Source organism: Neolamprologus brichardi, chromosome 22 (assembly GCF_056152115.1).
Source record: "Neolamprologus brichardi isolate AB-2024 chromosome 22, ASM5615211v1, whole genome shotgun sequence".
Lineage (NCBI taxonomy): Eukaryota > Metazoa > Chordata > Actinopteri > Cichliformes > Cichlidae > Neolamprologus > Neolamprologus brichardi.
Window position 1 is genome coordinate 10,244,475 of NC_142124.1, and position 23,562 is coordinate 10,268,036.

General features: G+C 40.3%; 2 protein-coding genes across 2 annotated transcripts; one reads left to right on the forward strand and one right to left on the reverse strand.

Moving 5' to 3' along the window:
- The first annotated feature begins 16 nt into the window (after window positions 1-16).
- Window positions 17-8,568, forward strand: ppt1 (palmitoyl-protein thioesterase 1 (ceroid-lipofuscinosis, neuronal 1, infantile)). The gene is made up of 10 exons (XM_006794357.2): window positions 17-63; window positions 740-862; window positions 2,027-2,136; window positions 4,132-4,259; window positions 4,443-4,513; window positions 5,303-5,405; window positions 5,505-5,595; window positions 6,610-6,708; window positions 7,143-7,214; window positions 8,099-8,568. The coding sequence occupies exons 2-10, from the start codon at window positions 748-750 to the stop codon at window positions 8,219-8,221; spliced, it is 912 nt and encodes a 303-aa protein (XP_006794420.1). The 5' UTR covers window positions 17-63; window positions 740-747; the 3' UTR covers window positions 8,222-8,568.
- cap1 (CAP, adenylate cyclase-associated protein 1 (yeast)) lies at window positions 8,564-23,562 on the reverse strand. The gene is made up of 13 exons (XM_087835347.1): window positions 23,442-23,562; window positions 17,464-17,568; window positions 16,217-16,317; window positions 15,619-15,696; window positions 15,049-15,192; window positions 13,729-13,814; window positions 13,094-13,199; window positions 12,305-12,488; window positions 11,666-11,847; window positions 11,420-11,543; window positions 11,159-11,241; window positions 10,679-10,822; window positions 8,564-9,799 (listed from the first exon to the last, which is right to left on the reverse strand). The coding sequence occupies exons 2-13, from the start codon at window positions 17,564-17,566 to the stop codon at window positions 9,716-9,718; spliced, it is 1,419 nt and encodes a 472-aa protein (XP_087691473.1). The 5' UTR covers window positions 17,567-17,568; window positions 23,442-23,562; the 3' UTR covers window positions 8,564-9,715.

Sequence of the window (23,562 nt, forward strand, 5' to 3'; positions counted from 1 at the left end):
GGCTACACGCTCCAAACATTATCATGTGACAACCAACAGACAAACATTAAGGATACGGAAGCGGTGAGTAGTGTTTTGGGGGAATTTGGGACATATTTTATTTTATTTTATTTAATCTAAGTATATTTACATACATATTTTAAAGAAAACGTTGCGTAGATTTAAACCTTTGGTACAGCACCAATGCGCTACTGCGTATTCCAAAATGTACGTAATAAGTATGCGTTTGATTTGTAAATCATGTGCTCTTTCGTTTGTAGTTAGCTTGTTCGAAGTTACATGAGGATGATTCATTGACGCACTTAAAGTGAGCTGAGTTTCTAATACAGATATAAATATACCCGGGATGACCAGCTCTAATAAACTGGAAGCTTTGGAGATACTAGGAAGCACAGGGATGATTTCCTGTCGAACATTTTATTGTACTTTCCCATTTATTTGATATTCATTCACATGCAAGGACCACTGACTGTATACAAACATACAGCAGATATATTTTGACAAACATGGACCAGTGCAATTAGCAACAATGACATACAGGAGTTTAGCAAAAAAGGTTAAATGACAAAGGAGATTTGTAATAAATAGAAGCATACAGCATTTAACTGAATAACAGCAAATGTTGCTTATATAGAGATAACATTTATAAATTCATATTGCTGAGAGATTCCAGGGGTCTGTTATTTCTTGGATGTTGATAAAATAGGAAAAACTAGTTCATTTTGTTTCCATGTGTCAGGACTCAGAATGGCAGCTGTCCTTTTGTGTTTTCTCCTGGCTGCGCCAGTGCTGCTTGTTACCTCCAGCCCAATTCATGACTCCGACAATGGGACTGTACCACTAGTGCTCTGGCATGGGATGGGTAAGTGACTCTGTTCTGTGTTACTGTAGGGATATATTGAAAAAAAAATCTTAAAAATGGCACCTTTATATAGTATATATATATAGTCTTCACAGAAAAAAAAATTAAGCATAAGCCACCTTTCTGAAACCACACTACAAACCAGTATTCATAATAACCATAAACACACAGTACACCAGCTTATGAGCTGAAGCAGAGTGTTTTAAGTTCCAGAGACATATATAAGGGGTTGCTGACTGTTAAAGGTCTGATATGTAGAGGCCCATGCAATTGTGTCATTTGTTTTCTAATTCAGTTTTTCAATTCAAATACTGCAAGTTGTTTAATCAATAAATTTTATTGTGGACAAAATCACAACCAGATTGATTTATGAAACCATGAAACATCCGGTGTTCCTCTTTTATTTTAGCTTAAGAAACTTTAAGATTGAAAAAACCCACCTAACTGTACATAGTTTCTCTATTATGTTTAAACTGAGTTGCATATTTAATCTTCAGCTCATTTTTCACAATATGTAAATAGAACTGAATAATTTGCATGTTTTTATGTAAACCTGCCATGAAACGGATCTATAAAATCTTATGTGTGGTAATTAAGCCTGCTTTTTGGTTTGTGTGTTTGTTTTAAAAGATGCATCCACAGATGTGTAGTTATTGGGATTGTGTTGTGTTTTACATAAAATAATCTAGAACAGTACAAAAAAGGTTAACTGTGATGCCCCCACTGTTCAGTACACATTTGAATAACTTACCTTGGTAACATGTGATTCATCGATTCACGTCACTTCCTGCTGACGAAAGCGAAAGCCACATGTTTACAGCAATACTGCAGTGAGATACAAACCTGAGCTGTAATGTGAGAGATGAGGAGTGTGCTTAAAACTGATAGGCTGCTCATTAAATCCTATACTATATGGAGAAATCCCACCTGAGGAAGGGAAAAGAAAAGCACTTTCTCTTCTTCCTCAGGCAAAAAAAGACACTACCTCTAACTCAGAGTACAGAAGATTTTAGAGCTTAAACCAAAGAAGACTGTGCTCTGCACTGAGCCTCTATCTGATTTATATGTATTTAAAATAAGCCATAAAAATACTGTGGATATGCCTGATTCCCTTCCATAAAGTTGGACGATAAGGCTTGTGTTTATTTGTATTTTCTTCATCAGGTGACTCGTGTTGCAACCCTTTGAGCATGGGCTATATAAAGAAAATGATTGAGCAGGAGATCCCAGGAGTTTACGTGCTCTCAGTGATGATTGGAAAAAACATAGTGGAGGTAACCTCACGCTGTAAAGACATTTATGAAAGTGAAAATATTTTGGTCTTTGCATTAGTCACATGGTAATGTTAGAACAGTTCAAGGAATTTTCAGGTATGAATTTATATTTTTGGGCTCTACGTTTGCACTGTTCAAAATAATAATAATAAGTTTAGCTCCTCCCTATATAAGGACAACTTTCTTCTGATTGGCTGCCCCTCATAAACAGAAGGTTTCTGGACAGAGATGACCGTATTACAGAGTCACGAATAGAAAGGATAGATGTTTGAATTCTTATTGGAAGCTTTAATTTAATATGATCATGCAACCCCAAAAAAATCCCATGAAGTTTTCTCCTGTGAATCATCAGGAAACAGACGAAATACCGATCCTTGCTTTTTTAATTCTACATCATAAACATTAAATTATGCAGCTTTGTGACTGAAAAAAATATATTTCTCATTATATTAATGCTCAGAGCTCATTAAAGAATATTTCTTTTTGATAAAAAAAACAACAACAAACAATAACTTAGCTTTAGATTGTGGCAGTGGTAGAGAGATTTTAACAGAGTTTGAATGTGTTTTCTGTTTTTCTGCTCTGTACTTAAGAAGTTATGAAGACTCACACATTTTTGAAAAGTGCAATTTTTAAAAAGCAAAATTTTCCCCTCTCTGTAATTAGTGCAATATTAATAGTATGAAAGTAAAAATGTAAATGGCATTAAAGGTAGAGTGTGTGAAATCTCACCACTAGATTTAATAGATTGCAGACTGTAGAATTCAGCTTTCTTAACCTTCCCAATTAAAGTGCATCATTCACAGTGACTGCAGGCTGTTAGTCTTTACTTTACCTTAGAAGTATACTGGATGTCCATATGTATTTACGATTTACTACTGGACAATTCTGTAAAAATTAGTATAAGGAGTCCGATACGAGTCAGTGAAGTCCACTTCTGTCCACTGACAGCAATACCGAGATGAGTTGTTGAGGATATGCTGAACTTTTCTGTCAGTAAGTGCTGCTGTTTTTGCTGCTATTAGCTGCCGTTAGCCTCTGTTAAGTGCTGTTACCTGGCATTTGCTGCCATTAGCTGCCATTAGTTAAACTCTCTTTGAAATGTTTTTAATGTCTCAGACACTCGTATGATGTGACAATGTCAAGTTTTTTTTATCAGAGGGAAAATGCGATATCTTTAAAAAATAATAATTTTATTACATTTTTTAAGGACGCTCTAGCTTAGCATTAGCTGGCGTAACGTTAGCTTAAAACCAGCGCTTGTTGTTTAGCTGGCTCATTGTCCAGCAATGGGAGGGTTACTTGTTTAATCTGGTGATGATAAGTAATTGTGAAATATTGGCAGGTGTTCATTTCGCCCTCTGTATTATATGTCAGTCTCTACAAGGTGAGGCAACACAGCAGCCTCCACAAACAAGCGCCCACTCCCGTGTATTAGAATAGATTCATTCTAAATTAATAATAATGATTTTTTTTTTTAAATTAAAAAACTTCAAAAGATTACGTACTTCCTGTACCTTTTAAAGACGCTCAAGCTGTTGTACAGACTGGACGCATAGATAAAACGTCCTGTAATGCTGTTTCACAGCTAAAAAAAAAATCGCCGTCATCCTATTAAGACGTCGCATTACTTCACTACCTTCAGAAGATGACTCAGGGCCACTCGTCTTCTCACAGAAACACACAGTAAAAGTGAATATATGACATGTTTATTAAAGACCGCCTTTTTTTTCTTTAACGGTCCCACAGCAGCTTTCCACATGATGTGTGATGGCTCCTATTCTGTGGTATTTGCAGTAGTAGTGACATAAGTTACATCAGAAAAATGGCTCCTTTTGCAGCTTCACTGTGTGACTCCTCTGTGTTAATATTTATACCAAACCTGCACGGGTACAGCTTTGATCCGTGGTGACGCCGTAACTTTATCTCTCTGCTCGTTTTCTTCTTTTAATCTGTCACTTGTGATTTGAACTTTTCATGTTTTTCCTCCTGCAGGACACAGAAAATGGGTTTTTCTCAGATGTGAATGAGCAGGTGTCCATGGTGTGCAATCAGCTGGCTCAGGACCCCAAGTTGAAGGGAGGATACAATGCGATGGGCTTCTCCCAGGGGGCGCAATTTCTGTATGTAACTCCTGTTCTGGACTCTGGTTTTCTTACTTGTTATGCGAGAGAAATTGGAAGCTTTGTGTGTTTGAAAAAACCCCAACTCTCAGGCCTCAGCACGTTTCCCGCTCGTAGTTTTTGTCTCCTGACTGAAATGAGGAAGCTCGCTCTGACTCTTTGACCCGGTTCCTCTGTTCGCAGGAGGGCTGTGGCTCAGCGCTGTCCCTCTCCACCAATGAAAAACCTGATCTCTGTTGGCGGTCAGCACCAAGGTGATACTTTAATGATAACTTTAGCTCACTTCCCTCTGAGCAGAGCTGACCAGATATATTCTGATGTAAAAGTAGTGTTTAGGGGTTTTTTTTTACCCTTCAGCCAAAAAAGGCTGATGAGGTTTTGCCATCACCCCGCCAAGCGGGCTGGCGCCGTGAACATGATAACTAGAGAATGGGTTGATGTAGGATTTTCAAATTGATACCACAGGTGTATCAACTTTAAATCTCAGTGACCCAAATTTAAATGTCAAGGTCGGACATCAACTAACGAAGGAACTTACCTACTATGTTCAAACTTATTCGATAAGTGCATCTACCAGGAGGCTGAAGGGCCTCGCTTTCAGATCTGAACTCAGTAGTTGCAAAGAAAGTTAAATTGAAAACAAAACTAAAAGCTCTTTTATGATGTAGTTAACTTGTAAAATAAAACTCAGTCTATTGTCATGAATCAGCTGCACATAAAAGTTTAACCTGACTCTGTAGGTCCTTCTCTTTGACGTCAGACTTGTTATTCTGTTCTGCTCTATTTACACATCACAGGTGATCTTTGAAAACAGAACTCCTCTCCTCAAATTAAACACATTCAAGCCTCTATGTAAAGATGTAAACAGCTCAGTCTCCCACTGGAGACTTATTAAGAGCCTCAAGTGCTCTGTGAGCCAGACCAGGGAGCTATGGGAGTGAATGGTCCAGGTTATTTCCTGACAGTTTTCTATGCTGCCTACTAATTCCTGACAGCTTCCAAACAAGCTGGAATCTAACCCTGTGTGTTTTTCGAATCCTCAGGTGTGTACGGGCTGCCCAGGTGTCCTGGGGAGAGCTCTAAAATCTGTGACATGATTCGTGAAGCTCTGAATAAGGAAGCTTACTTGGGCTGGTTTCAAAAGCAGTAAGTTTTCCGTCTTGCATCAGCCTGTTGTGCCTGTTGTTCCTGTTAAGTCATGTCAAGCATCTCGTGACGAATCGTTTCTGTGTTTGTGGTTATCAGCCTGGTGCAGGCCCAGTACTGGCATGACCCTTTGAACGATGATCTCTACAAGAAGTACAGCCGCTTCCTGGCTGACATCAATCAAGAGCGGGTCAGTAGAGCCAGAACAGCCCTGTAGTCAGTACAACGAGGTCGCAGAAGTGTAAACAGCGACTGCGTTAGGAAAACAAAAAGGAGATTGAGGGTTTTTTTCCAGCATCTCGGTGTTTATTGTTTACTCCGTCTTTGCCATCTGCTGATGGAGACAAAGAGATGCAGCTATGAATAACTATACAAGTGGACTTTGGTGCCTAAAGAGTTTAATTAATTGTTAATAACTTATTTATTGTCCTCTCAAAGATGAGTTATAACCATGAAATGTTCTCAACATATAATACACCTTTATACACTTTTAGATTTCTTTATTCTCCATTAAAACTATAAACAAGTGGAAAAAAAAAACAGAAGGCAACACAGAAGGAAGACGGCTGCTGCTACTGTGTAAGATGCTTAAGTCCAGTGAAAGGTATTGATTAAAAGACAATGAGATTACACCCTATTAGTGCTTAACAGTCTGCTCCAGGGTCAACATGTCCAGGAAGAAGAAAGTCTGTGTCGTGCCATCAGCATGAAACTGAAGTTTGCCCACCGACGTAAACTGCTGTTTAGATCGAGAGCTTAACCTTTCATTAATAGACAGGATTGGATTAGACTGTGTGGCTACAAACTGACCTGCAGGGTTATCTCTGCTAATCCATAAATCAATCAATTTATCAAACAACTCAATAATCGCTTAATAAAAATCAGCTAAAGAGCTGTTTCACAATTTGGTAACCCTCATTATGTTCTCTTCATACTGAGCTACGACGCAGAAGAGAATGATTTATTCAGATTAATTATGTCCTTTAAACTCTTTAAGGGTTCTTTATTAGAGCAGGGTGCTAATTCATTTTAAAGAAGAAGCCTGGGATTGTTTGAGGTAGAGAAAGCCACACAAGACACATGGAGACATTTAATTGTATTTATATAATTCCTGAATCTGATTGATTTTTTTAAAAAATCTTCGTGCACATCTGCAAAGTTCTTTTTTCTGTTTGTTGAAAAATGTTTTTGTTTTCTACTAAAGGCGGTGAATGAGACTTACAAGAAGAATCTTCAGCAGCTAGAGAAGTTCGTCATGGTCAAGTTCCTGCAGGACTCTGTGGTGGATCCTGTCGATACTGAGGTACCAAACATGATGCACGTAGTTATTTAAAAAATTAACAGAACTAAAAACACAATGTGAAGAAAAAACTTCAGCGACTTCTTATTCAAAGTGTCTGTGTAATGTGTTGAAGAGATGTAAGCTAAAGTTGAATGAACTGGAGCCAGCCTTACATTCATGTAATACCAGTTTACACCACAAGATGGTGCAGTGAGTCAGTGCAACCTTTATTGTACCATCTAAGTACAATACCAGTGGTCTGGTGAAACACCTTGTAAGGAAAGAGCAGTAGCACTTAACTGAAATCATCCCAGCATACACGCTGGTAAAATTCTGTCATCTGATGGCCAAAGTTTTAGCTAAATTCTGCACAAGTCAGTTTCAAAAAGTGCTTTTATAAAATCAAAGGTGCTGAATAAAGACCAGTCACAGTCTTGTCCCGATTCTTCTCGCAGTGGTTCGGCTTCCTGAAAACTGGCCAAGCCAAAGAGACCGAGACTCTACAGGAGAGCGTTCTCTACAAGGAGGTAATCACTGCAGGTTCTCTGATGAGGGAAGAGAGCTGACGGTGTGAGCAGTACACACACTTTATTATCCAGTGTTTCCTGTGAATGTGAAGGCTAAGCAGTCACAAGAAGGTGGTAATCAGATTTATTTGTCAAACCGCGGTCTCAGTCTGTATTTGAGTATATTTATGTGTTTACATGAAAGTGCTGGTGTGCAGCATCTGCCAATGAGACACACGGAAAATATGTGTGTGCATTTACAACAATATAGATTTTTTTATTTATTTTAAAAGGTGCAACTTTATTCCTTAATTTTTTTTCCCCTCGTTGGTTGCAATTTTACACTTTTATTGTTCTGTAGGCATTAATGTGAGAATTCAGAACAGGACATATTTATACTGCAAGTCTGCGCACAGACTAACCCTGTTTTTATTCATTATTTGGTATCAGACTGTTTGTCAAGTCAATTTATTTATGACTCATAGAAACACTACAATTAACTCAAGAACAACAATTAAAGCTAAATGATTTTTACTTATAGCTAGATTATAAACCTTGGGTTGACTTATCGAGTTGAGGCACTGAGCCTAACTGGGTATGGTGAACTTGGTTTGTAGTACACGGAAGGCCTGGAGCAGGTTAGCTGCAGCACAAGTTACCATGGCAATGGAAATGAACCACCTTTGTAACACTTAGGATTATCTTGATAAGTATAGATCTCTGCTTTTGTTTTGCCTTTTTATGCCTTACCAAAAATTCAGCTTTTATTTTTTTACCTTAACCACCTTACGATGGTTCTGCATGTAGCAGGACATATCTTAGTTCAGTTTTCCATCAGCAAATGTTTATTAATCAAACTTTGTTGCACATGCTGGTTGTAAAACAGACCCTCTGTGTGTGTGTAGGATCGTTTGGGTCTGGCGGCGATGGACAAAGCAGGGAAGCTGGTTTTTCTGGCCACCGAAGGCGACCACCTCCAGTTCAAAGAAGAGTGGTTCAAAGCCAACCTGCTGCCTTATTTACACTAAAGCAGCTCCATACTGATAGTCTCAGATTGCTGTAGCTGCAGTTGAAATAAAGAGCAATATAACGCCAGTTTAACAGGAAGCTCAAGCTTAGCAGAAAGCATCATTTACTCTTTTTGCACTGATCATTTCCAGCGTGTTGGCTTTTAATCTGTGTCTTGTGATGCCATCATAATTTTAGCAGTCACATGTGCAGTTTAGCGATGAGGTCAAACACTATTCATCATTGTTGGCAGGTTTTACAGGGGTTTTTAAGCCACTCTTGTTTTTCCTCATGTGGATCTTTTAACTGAAATAATGCTTCTGTACAAATAAATCATCAATAAAATAAAGACACCCAAATACTTTGATTTATTGCAACATTTTTAATGATGTCTCCAGTACTAATGAGCAGATTTCTGAGTTTGGACCCCCCAAAAAAGAGAAATTAAAGAGGTAAACAAAAACAAGAGACATAAAAGAAAATTCAGCGAAGAGCTCCACAGCTACGAGAGCTGCAGACATGAGAAGGAGCAGGATGCTGATGGTCAGGCTGATATTCAAAGACTATTCATAGCTGTACAGGTGATTACAGCAGGTGTTTCCAATCACTTACTCCAGTCTGTTTTCCTTTACTTTTTAAAATTCACTTCCACCGACTTCCAACATCTCTTTGCTCTTTATCACACACTTTTCTTAAATGCCTCCTAACATGGAATGTTTTTTTTTTCCTTTCATTCAGGAATGTCCTGTGTAGATTTAAGTGAAAACGTACTTTAAACCGTTCAAACATCATCATCTAGATGGATTTATGCTTTAAAAATGATGTAAGAGAGAATGTTTTTGCACAGCTTGCTTTTACTCTGGTTGTATGTGCTCAGAGAACTTGTTTTACATCATTCTCCACTATGAGTCTCATGGTTGCAGTCATCAGTGGAGATGATATGGATGCCTTTATCCTCTTTAAAAAGGGCTTTTTTTTGACAAGTGCTTCACCAGTGAATTGCATATAATGGAACAGAAACCTTGAGGCCACAACTTAAACACGCCAGCCCCCCAGCTGAACAGGAAGAAGGGAAAGAAATGAGCCTGATTGGCTGCAGAGGAATCAACATTGCCTATTCTAAATTTTGCTCAGCATCATCCAGATAAATTCCCAAAAAAAAAAAAAAAAATGCATACAGAGCTTCCCAGCTGTTGGCAAAACTCTTTTCAAGTGCTTGCAGGGAAACCCTAATTTGAATGACAAGCTGCTCCCTGCTGATTGGCTGGAGGATCTGCTCCAGATAAGGCAAGCAGCCCTCTAATTGGCTTACAGAAGGAACAGTTTAAGCTGTGATTGGCTGATAAGGAAGGAGGGGAAAGGTCTGAATCTCAGTGTACAGTGTGAGAGTTAGCTGGTGGGGTTGTCGATCAGTCAGATCAGACTCTGCAAAAAAAAAAAAAAAAAAAAAAATTAAAATAGACGAGTGGGGATGGCGTTGAGGAGGGGCGGCCGTTTTAATATGCTGCCCCAGTTTATCCGGCGATCTCTGTTGCTGTGGTGACGAGCTTACTGCCGTCCCAGACGGTCTTGAACTGCTCGGGTACAGGAATCTCCGTCTGAAAGGGAGAGACACACAGAGGGTTTTTGTCAGATCAAACAAGCTTTTTCAGACCAGCTTTGAATTTTTATCGTTTATAGTCAGCAGCTGATCAGCTCGGCTCAGGATGAAGACTCGATAAACGGGCTATTCTGGTTCTGGTCAAAGGTTCCTAGCAGCACTAAAACGAGGATGGGAGACCTTTGCCCCCCCCGTTCTTAACCTCATGTTCTCATTAGTTAACAAAAATCCTAAAAGCAACTACGCCACAAACCTGATCGCTGCACTCAAAGATGCACAGTTCAAGGAACACTTCATGGTCTAATTAAACATGCCGAGCATGCGAAGCTGAAAGCAGCTCAAAAGATCAAATGCACACTACTCGCTGGATCAATGTGACCGTTTGCATGTTAACGACTTTGACTTCAAACTTCTGCAAGGCTGGACTTTTATCCAAGACCTTTTATAGAGAAATTCATAATTGATGTGTGACGCTTGCCTCACAGACACTAACAAGTACCTAAAGAGGCTGAACGTGTTTGTCTACCCAGGAGAGTTCAGAGCTCTCATAAAGACTTACTGCTCCTTCTATTTGTATTATTCGATTGACTTCTTTCACTTTATTTTCAGAGTATATTTGATTTTTAACTTAAGGTATGTGCCTACTTGTCCAGGTCTTCCTTGAGAAACAGATGTTAATCTCAATTGACTTTCTGGTTGAAATAAGGATTAAATAAAAGCAGCAGCACTGAAAACTTAGTGATGACAGCATTTACAAAGCCAAAAATACCCCATAAGGTTTACAGAAGCAGTGAGGTTGCTTATCACAGTCAGGTGAGGTCCTGTTTTTGTCCCGTTAAACGTCCTGTGCCAAACAAATGAAATCAGAGATACTCACAAACTCTCCATCTTTGTTGGGTACCAGCACGTTCATCTCTGAGCTCTTGGCGCTGATGATCTCACACTTCAGAGAGTCCTTGCTCAGGTAAATGTGGCAGCCATCTGTCTTGTTGATGGAGATAGTTGGGACCTTCCCCATAACCTGGAAACAAAAGGAAAAAGGAAACAGTAGACCCTTTGGCTAAAAGCCAGTAACTTTATCAGGAAGATGATACACAATGCCGATCTACAATCAGCTTCTACAAATCTCCTCAAGCCCAACACTGCACCCAGTTGACAGTGAAGCTGCCAAAAACTGAGCAGCTTGCAGTTTCCAATATTTAACTACATGAATAATAAACAGAGTTCATGAAAAATGTATAAATCCTCAGCAGAGAAACTACAAAGAGCCGAAGAATGACGGGGCAGCAAAAATCATTCAGTGATCTCATGAAATGCAACAAACAGTGAAAAGAAAAAAAAAAAATCATGTACACACCTGGATCTTGACATCCTTGCAGTTAATCATCTCCACGATGCCCACAACGTCATCAAACACCAGGCCCATTTTCTTACAGTTGTCTGTCAGAGAAAAATAAATAAGTATATTTAAGAGAATCTTCTAAGCACCGAGCTCATTCTTCTGCCTTTTATTCACTTATGGCGGCTGTGTCGGCAAATATAAATGTTTGGGCATTATATCAGGGGCAATACGAGAGCCCTCGACTTGTGTTTCTAAGGAGTGAGTTTCCTTTCTTACCTAAAGTGATGGAGTTGATTTTGCCCTTGACCTGCAGGGTGCTCTTGTTACACTTGAAAGCATAAACCACTTGCTTCAGCTCAGTGTCGCTGATCACCAGGTTCTGAGCATCCTCCTGGTTCTCCTGCAGAAAGCAAGTTAAGAAAACAAAGAAAAACAATTAGGAAAAAAAAAAAAAGTTCAGTTTGTCTGAGCCAGAAGCAAGTTTAAAAATCTATTTTGGTCATTTTGGCCCCTTCAACGTACCACTTTCCACTTCTTTCCTTCCAGCTCCAGCACAGGGGGGAGCGTACGGGTTGGTGTGGCGGATGCAGCAGGTCTGGCGGCGCTTGAAGCGAAGGGTTTTGGTCCAGAGCGCACTGGAGCGCCCTGACTCCTCAGGTTGGGGTTCTTGTGGGTCTTCTGGTCATCGGACACATGCTTTAGTCCTGCAGGGGTCAGGGAGAGATGAAACATGCACTGTTAGAGAGGGAGCGTTACTTCATCCAAAGCACATCTAATTTATGTGATAACAAAAATAAATAAATAAATAAAGGAATGGAACCCATATATTAATAAGTGTAAATGAGCATAAAGGTTTATAACTGAAATAAAAAGGTCTGTCTTAATACACTGTCTGCCCTTCATACCACCTTCTGCCATCAACTTATTTGTCCAGAGAGGTTCATCAATACTGATTACTACTCCTCACATAGCGTAATGATCAACAAAAGGAAAGAAGGACCAGAGGAGACTCCTTTATATGATTTACATCAACAAAGCCTTTTTGTATTGATTCATGTAGCTCTGCTACATGACTACTGCTGCACTCAAATCCTCAAAATTGAGGCCAGAAAAAAGTATCAGCTCCTCTCATCACTGTTGGTTGGAGCTGTGGCTACCCACCCCGGGTGATGTCAGACCCCTTGTTGATGGAGGCGAACAGGGCGTTCCGATTATTAGCACCGGCGTCCCCAGCGCCGCCAGTAGGTCCGCTCAGGTCAGCGGGAGGAGGGGGTCCAGGGGGAGGTGGGGGAGGAACACCAGCAGGAGCGCTGCGTGGAGCAGCACTGGCTGAAGCTACTGCACCCTGAGGAAGAAGAGAAGAAAACGGTTAACAGGGTGAATGGAGGTCATGAAGGACACACTTTTAGCCTTTAAAGCAGACAAAGGAGAGCACACTCACGAGACAAACTCTGGAGTAATTCTCCCCTCTATAATTTAAAACCGGACTGTTTGCATATCAGGGGCAGTTACACCACTTCTCCCTGTGTTTGCCTCAACTTTGTGTGTAAAAAAATAAAGTTTATTCTGAAGGGCTAAATTTAGTTTAGTAAAAACAGAGCTCAAGTTCAGTTTCAGGATTGTTTTGTACCCTAAAAGCTCCTGATCAGGGGTGGCATTTTCCTTCATTGTGCACCACAAGAAAGGAAGTCCCAGAAATACATATGCAACAGGGCAAGCTGCAGAAATCATGCAACCATATAACTATGTAAGTACAGACAGTGCAATTTTCTCTAATGCCAAAGCCCAGTTTGCTCTGGCACAAAGTATTAGTAAAACTGGCCCTAAGGTAAATGTGTTAATTAATCAGTCAGGTTGCATTTGATCACTTGAGAGCTGCTTTTTAATGTTTCAAGTTGCAGTAATTTCCCTTTTTATTTTTTTTCTCTCCTCCTTCCTTTGGAAACTCACAGTCTTGCTCCAGGTCAGTCCGGTGGTGTGTTGCTCTTTGATGTAATGCTGCAACGCAGTCCAGATGGAGATGTAGGCTTTCACCCAGTCCACATGCACCTTGTCCCTGTGAAGACGACACATGATTTTATGGCATCGTTTTTTAGCTCTAGCAGTTTTTCTTCCTTTACTTAGACCTCACAACACAACTTTATTTAATTTTTACTTCAGATTTTCTCATTGTGCAAACTGACTGCCTGCTGTATGACATGTGAACACGAGCTGAGAGCCCAAACAGTCTGCCTCACTTTCAAGCTTTTAAAGTTTAAACCCAGCAAGTCTGCCACCGACATGCTTCAGTGTATCATGTGGCAGTGCTGACTCAGTAAAACCGTGGGGCACCATAACTTGAAAAAGGAAAAGAAAGGATGGAAGACAGATGGGCCAAGCAAACTGTTTGGCTGCATTTAAAAGTTCTTTTGACACTTTTGTTTATTAGATTCAACATAAAAAATAAAAACATATGATACAGTTTAAAACGATAAGAACAAACTGTGGAAGAAATCCCAGCAGCTTTGTATACAAATTAAATTTGGACGGCCCATCTGCTGCGGACAATGAGGGAAACAGGCTTTAATAATGGAGGTTTTACTGACTTGTCCTTGTAGTCCTTCAGCACACGGTTGGTGTAGAACGTGGCGGCGTCCTGCATCTCCTTAACGTACGGGCCTGGTTTGGGAGCCTGACACGAAGTAAAAAAAAGTTTAGATTCATTTTGTAAAACATACCCTGTGTGTAGTTTTTGCCTAACTGAGCCAGTTTGTTTTGTCATATTGCTTTTATTATATTGAGCAGTCCAGTCCACTTTGTTTAAGCATTTTGATCTAGGTTGTACTTAGTGTTCTTGGCTGCGGTAACACGGGAACTTCCCCAAATTTTGGGATAAATAGAGCCAGTCTTATCTCGTATATCATGGGTGGGAAACCATTTAGTCCAAATGTCCACAGAGAACGTTAAAACAAACAACAAACAAACAAACAAACAAACAAAACCCCCAAACACTGGATAACTGAGTTTGAACTTAGTAAGATTTTAATTGTAACCTGTCGCTAACAATTTAAAAGCACAAGCACCATGTCAGCATTTAGATTGCTGGTAGATCCCAACCTGACATGTACCACTATAGAGGTCACTTGATGAAATAAACCGTATTAAAATCAACTTAAACAGCAGTGGAGAATCACTGCAGTCATTTGCTTTGACATGCCTCCTGCCCCTTATTGTTTTGTTTTCCTTTAGGACTCTGTGGGCCAGGTTTTTCCTGTCTGTCTTTTAGAGTCGGACTAAACGGATGCAGAGGAGTCGGGTATGTTTGAAGAAAGGCGAAAGTATAAAACTAAAGCTCAACATTTTGAGAAATTAAAATCTTTGCTTCCCCACAAGTGAAGCCTTTAATTAAAGACTAATCCATCCTACTGCCATAAAGCTACACCCACAATCTTTGCAAAAAGAGGCTTTGTCCAAAGGTCACAAAAATCAGTCTCAACATGACTAAAAAAAATAAATAACTAAGATAAAGACGTATTAATCAGCTTCCTTGTCTAGCTCTCATTAGCAATAAAGAAAAAAGAATGACTGTTCTTCTGAAATATGTATTGCTGTCACAAATGTTTTGCAAAGCAAATGAGAAGTTTAAGGATACAGAGGTAGGCGGACAGAGAATGAAGACATTCATTATGTGTATCTGAAAATCTGATCCACACAACAGCAAACAATGAATGAATCATTTACTGTAACAGCAAAGCTCTGTTGTTGGTGCTTTAATGTCAGCCAAGAAACCGTCGCTCATCAGAGACTGTTGACAGAATCAAAGAGAGGCCTGTTTCCGCCCATTATACACTCATTTATCCACACACAGAGTGGTGCCAAAACGGCTCTTTTCCTACCCGTTAACCTTTCTCAGCCCCTGGACTCACCATGGCGACCCATCCAAGGGCAGGCACACTCTCGCTGACAGCGGAGAGGTGGTTGAAGAGCGGTGAGCTGCGGTTCTGCTCCCGAAACGCCTGCACCTGCTGGATCACGCTGGACACGGGCTGCAGGAGAGTCGTCAAAACTGCCTGAAGAGTCGAGAAAGGACAAAAGTTTAGCACTCGATATCAGCAGATACCTGAAACTTAAGAATTTATATTGAATTGAGTCACAACTCCAGGAAAAAAGAAAAAGAAGAAGAAAGAAAAAAAACCCTCTTCAAATTCTGAAGCAAATTAACAAGGCCAATAATCCCACTAAGCTTTCTCCATCACAACTAAGCCGAGCTTGAATATTTAATCTTTACAGCAGATTTTTAAATCGAAATATAATGAGGCAGAAATATCACAACACAGAACCTGTACAGAGAGGGGAAGAGAAAAAAAAAAAAAAAAAAAAAAGGGTTCGTCCATTTAAACTGCAGACGAACACAATAAATAATGCACAAAGTTGAAATTGATCCATCAATGCGGTGCTTGCTCAACTTAAAGTTTTACGGAGTGTGTTTAACTTACATCAGAGGGCTTCTGGGAAGTGGAGGCTGTGATGAGAAGCTGTCTCTCAGTGGCGAACCCCTGCTTCATCATTTCTGCCTAAAACAGGGAAAGAAAAGTTACATTAATTTATCATTGTGCCATTTTTTAATCATCTTTCACGAACACTTTTAACAGAAACTGCTTTTAAGGGGCTTCATATTTAGAAATATTCAAGTCTTGCCAACAGGGGGGAAAAACAAAACAAAACATGGACTTGGAAAATGAGGAATGTCACTGTAAATGTAAAACAATGCTGTATAAAAGAAGCGATCAAATCAGCAGCGTCAACTGCAATTACGAGATTCCCTGCAGAGTTTTGCATGAAGCACAAACAAAAGGCTGCGTTAGTCCTTCCACAGGCTGCACCTGCTCTGGCAATAAACCAAGATACGCTGCAATGTGCTCATCAGGAAAGAAGAAATGTTTACTTGTAGCCAGTAAATATTTCTACAATGGCTGCCACAGTTAAAGTAACCTTTTAGGAATCATCTTTCCTAGGAAAGAATTAAACTCAGCTCCGGTAGGACTGGTGACCAATGCCTCATGTAAATGTGTAATGTCTGAACTTGTGACCTACATGTTTCTGGACGTCGCCCCCTATCTTCTGGCTGAGGGAGAGGTACTCCGCCAGAGGACCCTTGGTGATCTCATCGAAGCCCTCGACGTGCGCAGATACAGCTGCAAAGATAAAGAAGACCACGGGGATTAAAAAGAAATACATGTAAAGATTTTTAAATTGGCGGGGGGGAATAAAAATCTAGCAAACACTGAGGAGGATTAAGGAAACAGATTAGAGAGAGCTGACGTTTGATACACAAATGCAAACTTCAGCCACAACAGCTGAAAACACTTTAAACAGCAGGTGGGCAGAATATCTAAACTGTAGGTGGATACATTATACACATTACATTAGGGGCGAGCCCCGGCTTGGACAGTCTCGGTTGTTGTGTCCTTGGGCAAGACACTTCACCCGTTGCCTACTGGTGGTGGTCAGAGGGCCCGGTGCCACCAGTGTCCGGCAGCCTCGCCTCTGTCAGTGCGCCCCAGGGCAGCTGTGGCTACAATGTAGCTTGCCATCACCAGTGGATGAATGTAGTATAAAGCTTTGGGGTCCTTAGGGACTAAGTAAACTAAGTAAAGCGCTATACAAATACAGGGCATTTACCATTTACATTACATTAATGTGGAACTGATATCTTTACTAACAACTACTCAGGTTGTCTAATCTGCATGAAATTCCCCAAGTAACAGCAACACATTGCAGTGAACCATGGCTAACACACCAAGAGCAGCTAAATCTACCGCTGCAGAAGCCTAGCTGCCAACAGTAACTGACTGAAAGCCATAATTAACAACACCAGAACATTTTAGTGATAAATGACCCCACTCAGTCAAATAATCTAGTGGCTTTTGTGAGCTCAGAAGCTGACTTCAGCACAGTTTTTTTAAATGGACTAACAATGAGGTGGAGTTGTTGCTGTGAGTAACAAAAAAGTACAAAGTTGCAAAAGCGAGTGAGAATTAAAGAATTTGAAGAAAAGCTATCTGGAGCATTTGCAAACTGATATTAATCTTTAATAGGGCTGTCAAAATTGAGCGCAAACAAAACAACTGCTGTATAATGCCCTCCACTATCTTAGTTTAATTGGTCACATGACTGCATCACATGACTAAAATCTGTCATCGTTTTCGAAAAGGCGCCGGTTTCGCTGTCCACACTGCCAGAAGCTGACTTCAGTGCAGTGATTCATTTTCATGTATTAATGCAAACTTCACTCACTGATCTCTACACATATTATTCAGTGTCTTCTTTAACAGTAATACCTCCTCCATCTGAACCTCCAGCGCTGCCTCCAGGGCCTGACATGGCCTCCAGGCGGCCCACCGCCACCTCCAGCCGCTGCACCAGACTCGCCAACTCTGCCATACCTGTCAGAAAGAGAGGACATTTTTGTGTTTAATAAAAAGGTTAGCTGTGTCACGCTGGCTACCACTATAGGGAGGGAGGTCCCAGGGACTAAAAGCCAGGAAGAAAGAAATCACGATAGAAAATGATCATTGATCCGTCCTATTTATATACAGTCAATAGTAACATAGACAGGAGGATGCATTTCTTTAGAAGTGCTTGATTGCATCAATCTGAACCTACATTAGTGAAGTAGTGCAGAACTACAGAAATAGATTAAACTGAATCACTAACTGCCATTCAGTTTATCCTTCATCAGTTTCGATTCGAAAAAACAACTTTATTCAGTATTGCGATCCCAGAACCTGTTTTTGTTGTGTTAAAACTACAATGCAACGGGTTTTAATGACTTCATTTGGCTCTACAGCCTGACTTATCATCTGCTTCTTGGTGTTGTTTCAAGTTTTTAAAATGAGCTGCAGCTCATTTAAGGTTTGCCTGTTTAAACCAAACTTTAGAAGAAGAAGTCGTCGATTTCTTATTGTGAATTTTTAACATCTACAGATCACTTCTTCCCGAACAAGCCACCAAATCCTTTGTGTTTATTACACAGTTGTTGTTAACACTGTTTTCATAGGAACTTTCTGTTCAAGCTAATTGGGGCCTTGATTACACCTGGGACAAGCAGTGAAGGAAATTACTGCAATTAAAAAAAAATTAAAAACAGCAACAGTGCTCTGAATGCTGCCCATATTTGTCTTTTGTACCAGAAACAAGTCCCATATTTCAGGTTTAGATCATGCTGCAATAGAATATCAGCAATAGAATAGAAGGGCTATTCTATTGCTGCTCTTAAACTCCTTCATAGCAATATTGTCCAGAAACTGTGTGGGGAAAACAGTCAAAAAAACCTGATGTTTCTGATTATCAATATTAATAATTATAATATAGGATAAAATCAGTGGCGGATCATTTGAAGCTTTTCTTTTTCTCCTAAAACTAAACAAAGCATTTATTGCTTAATCCAACAGGTGCTTTTGCAGAACTTTAAAACAACATTTTGCGTGCATAACAACCTCCTACAGGTCACAACTAACATTTCAACCACATACGGCAAACAGTTGGATCCTTCCCCCATCTGACATAGTGCTGACATTTATTTATTCACTTAATAAATAAATCCCTCAAGTTAATTAGACCTCATCCTCAATATAATGTACCCTCCACACCACTATTAATCAATGACCACAACAACAGATTTAAATTATAATCATGAATTTTCTGACTTGCAACAAACCAGACAGTACTAGCTTCACAGGAGTACTAGATAAAGAGATTAGCCTCTACTCTTAACCCCTTGGTTACTTTAACCACAGGTTAAAGTTTACATGAGTACACGACTGTCTGCTTGCGTTCATGTGGTGTAAATTCCATCAGTCCTGAGCCCGAGGCTCTGTGGGGACATCAACGGAGTCACTGCACCAAAATGCACCAGCTGCTAAAGCAACACCCATACACTGTTAAACTTTTAACATTTTATTCCTCTCCTTTTTTTTAATGGTTGTGACTTTAAAATCACAACCATTTGTGATTTTAAAATTTGGATGTCAAACCCAGGACCATCTGTGCATAAGGTGAATGTGTTAACTACACTATGAAGCCAATGATGTCACCAAGAGCCAATATTAGGAAAAGCTGAGTATTTAGAGTACTGTAAAGCCTGAATTTTTTGGCTCACATGGATCACTTGTACATATACTGAAGCTTCAGTCAGGTCTGAAGACCAGTCAGTCACTACCTGGCAACCACCAGATGGCTTCCGATTGTCCAGCATTTTTATGACAAGGGTTACATTGTCGCCTCTTTCTTTGGCAACGAGAAAGAACTCTGAAAGGTTTGGTGCTTTCATTAGTGATGACATGTAGCTCAACAACTTCAGGTAAACTCTTAAGTTTTGTCTGTTTTAATTTGTCTTACTTCCTCTGAAACGGAGCGCTATTTAAATATTTAATTTAAAAAAAAAAAACATTAAAAACAAAACACTTCCTGATGCTTAGGCATCACACAATCAAATGTGATTTTGGCACATTTTTTCTGGACAACCCTACACCCACATTTCCACCTTTGGAGTATAACAGGAATGACTACTTTACTGACAATGATGTCAGGAGATGATAAAATCCTGTTAAGAAACAGCACAGAGTGAATTATCAAACCGTCTGCACAGACATAATGAAGGTTTTGTGCCGAATCGGCCACAAGGACAGAAACCTCGACTGTTGGAATAAATTGAGCCAAAAGATGTAAATATGCTCATTTGCAAGCTTTAAGGAAGTCACAGAAAAATCCACCTATTAGTGTTGAGGTTGAGTAACAAAAGAGGAAGAGCAGGCCAGAACTTGCTGCGTAAAGCTATGTAGATCGTTGCGAGTTACTACAGAGAGATCCCAGCTATGAGTTTAAACATCCAGGTACATTGCACAAGAAAACAACTTAAGGTCAGCAGCACCTTTGGAGCAAAAAACACGCACACGGACACTCCTGATTTAACTATTCAAAAGACATGATTAACTGACTCCAATCCAAGTCTAACACATAAAGGAGTACTCACAGATCCAGACGCACACCTGAAGAGAAAGGCTAACATTACACGAGGCAGCTGAAAGCTGACACTGCCCTTACCTGGGCCACTGAGAGCCCCTCCAGCCTCGGGTCCTTATACCTGGCTGTCGCTGAATGGATCCACACAGACCACTCTCACTAATGAGCAAGATAATGCTGCAGCCAACATCTCACTTTCACTCCTCAGTGAAATCTTTACATATCAAATGACTGAGATGTTAAATTTTTGGCTGTGACCAGCTTATAAAATCCTTCATGTTGAGAAGCGGCACTCTGAAGATAAAGTCATATCAATGGGTGTTCAATACTGTTCCAATTAGCCACAGTCACTCATCAGTTTATCAGCAGAAAAAAAATCAGTAACTATTTTGAGATTTGAGTTATGGTCACTCAAGCAGCCATTTAGTTTAACTTTGTGTACTTCTTTTTTTCCTTCCAAACAGCTGATTGTTCATCTGCTGAGGTTTCAGACAGATCTGATGACAACAGCATTTTCTTACCCCACATCTTAAACTTAAACAAGCTTTTGCAGTTTAAAACCATCATAAGGAACGTGGTGAACAAGATGCATGGATCTTTTTCCTTAAGAACCAACTTATTGTGTGTGTGTGTGTGTGTGTGTGTGTGGGGGGGGGGGGTTATGTGGGTGTATATCATGTGTGGATCTGTGTTGCATTTGTTGCAGTTTTAATAATGCTTTGAGTCTGCATGACTCCTACCTCAGTCAGACTTCCTGGTTAAATAAAGGTAAAATACTGCATCACTAAAAATAATTACAGCATTTCAACTTGATTTCTGATCATTAAATAGGAGAGGCAGTCATGTACTGCATTATATCAACCCTGAGGCTGTTAGGTGAATCCATTCAATAGAGTTATCAGCAGGTGAGGTGGCAAGACATTACATGAAGTTATTTTTAAAAAACTGCACTATTTCTTCCTTTTACAGCAGACTGAATAAGAAGCACACAATATCTAAACTTCCCCTTTTCCTCTGTCTTTCACAGAGAGTTACGCATTAATTTGTGCAGCAGACTCTGAGATGAATTAGATCACAGCAGGAAACAAAAGCCCTCTCTACCCTTGACCCACATTCTGTTTAGCACCACGGCAGTGAGCATTTATACCTGCATATACCAGAGTCCAGCACTTCCTGGTCTCATGAGACATGACTCACCTGCAGCACAGGGAGGGAGCGGCCTCTAAATGGTGTAACAGCTGAGGAAAAAAAAACAAAACAACAACAACACCACAAACCCAGCCCTGTAGGTGGCTAACTGTTGTTTACACCAACACTAACAAACTTTATCCATATCTAGCAAATTGCAAATCCCAGAGCAAAGCACATTTGAGTTAACTTGATGCCCAGTTACTTCACTTCAAATGCTTATTTTTATGTGCACCAAAGCAAAGTGGCGGCGTAGGTTCGGGCCAAGTGCTGACCACCAAGGAAACGCTACAGACGAAGACAAAACCAGAGACGGACGGCAGCCAGGAAGTCATTCCTTCAGTTCTATTTTCCTTAGATTAAAGCTAAATCTGTAGCTTGTACAATTATAGAAGCTTGTAGTTCATACCAGGAGTATGAAGGCACACTTTCAAACAGTGCAAACAAATGACTGATGCTGCAATAAAACTGGGAGTTTTGTAAAGTTGTGGCATGCTCTTATCTCAATCATTTGGTGTAAAGTGATCATAAAGCTCAATCAGTGTGGTCTTCCTCACGTAGGTTACATATTGCATTTCTTTTTATCAACTTATGCAAATATTAAAACTCAAACACATGAGTACTATCAACAACCAACAGGTGCATTTACTCCCCTTTTTATTCCCTTTTGGGCTGGTTTTTTAGAACAAACCACTGGACAAACAAGAGCAGGTGTGGCCAAAAACCTGCCTCCAGCAACTTTAGCTTTTTGTACATTTCCACGCAGTGCACTATGGGAAAGTAGCTTAAAAGGAATCTACCTGTCTCCTTGCAAATAGTGACCCCAGTCTATGCAAAATCTTAACGTCAGACTACAAATTCCAAGTAGTCTTTAGATGAGGAGTGGCAGTCTCTCATTAGTCCTTCTAGTGTATTGTACTAATGAATAATACCTATGTAACTGAAAATCTGAAATCTGTCTGTAACCCTATCAAACTGATCTCATCGACCTCATTTGTTGTCTACATGAAAGAAATGTTGTGCACAGAGCTCCCATCAGCACGCAGGGGCAGTGAAGTAGGTTAGTTAGGCCTGTGTGAGGGTTTGTGTGTCTGCCTGGGGGCAAGACGTCCAGACATAAAGGAGCGAGCGTCCACTCCTGCATTTGCAACCTTGGTTTTTCTTCCAAATCTATTTGCATAGGGAAACACTGTTTGTAACCGTGGCAGACATGGAAAGCAGGGCGCCCTCCCAGACCTATTTCGGTGGGCTCAAAGCTCAACCAAATCGCGCTCAAGCCGCTGCTGATAATGCGATCACCGGCTAAAGCTAGCCGTTACAACTTTAGCCCCACCACTCAAACCTCAGTTAAATAGTTTTATTGTGTACTCGTGGCTCTTGAGGTTAAGAAACACCTTTCTCAAGTAACGTTATAGTGTCCTGAAGAGTTACAGATTAAGAAATAGCGTTAAGCCGTTCTGAAGAGCCGTTACACCGCTTAGAAATTATTTAAATTTCAACACCAACGCCGACAACCAGAGCTAGCTAACGTAACCCCAGATAAACCTCTTCTTTTTTTAAAAAAATTACACCACCTTATACAAAGTCGACACATATTTAAAAAGCTGGGGTGGTGTTTTTATACGTCCCCTCCCTGCTGTTGAGCGTCTGCTGTCAGTTTGACTATTTCCTGGATTTTTTTTCCTCTCTCTCTCTCTCTCTCTCTCTCCTCTGAAACACACACACACCCCTCCCTGTGTCAGCTAATGCTGCACTACTCTGCAGAGGAGGAAAGGGAAGAAAAAAAAGACTAAAAAGAGAAGTTTCCACTTTTAATAAGAGAACACAGCAAGACGAAGTAAAGGCTGACTACAGGGCTGCAGACATGTTAACGGTTTAAGTGAGACCAGCGTCAGCTTTTGCGGCTAACCTCGGCTAGCCGGCTGCGTTAGCATCACACCGTACTCAAGATGTAATTTCTGAATGATTCTCGGTGAAGGAGGAAGCGGCTGTGCGCTCTCTCTCTCTCTCGTCTCAGATTTGATTTTCCGCTTCTGCAGAAAGCCGCTAATTGAGTCACAAACCCCGCAGTGCAAATACCGAAAAATACAGCACACCGGCTGCTTACCTGCTAAACTGGTCGAGCAGTGATTCGGTCCTTTATGTTGTCGCTGCTGTGGGAGTGTGCAGTAAGCAGACTGGGCTTCGTCTCTTTCTTCCTGTATGTCGCCGAATTTACCCAGCGCTCA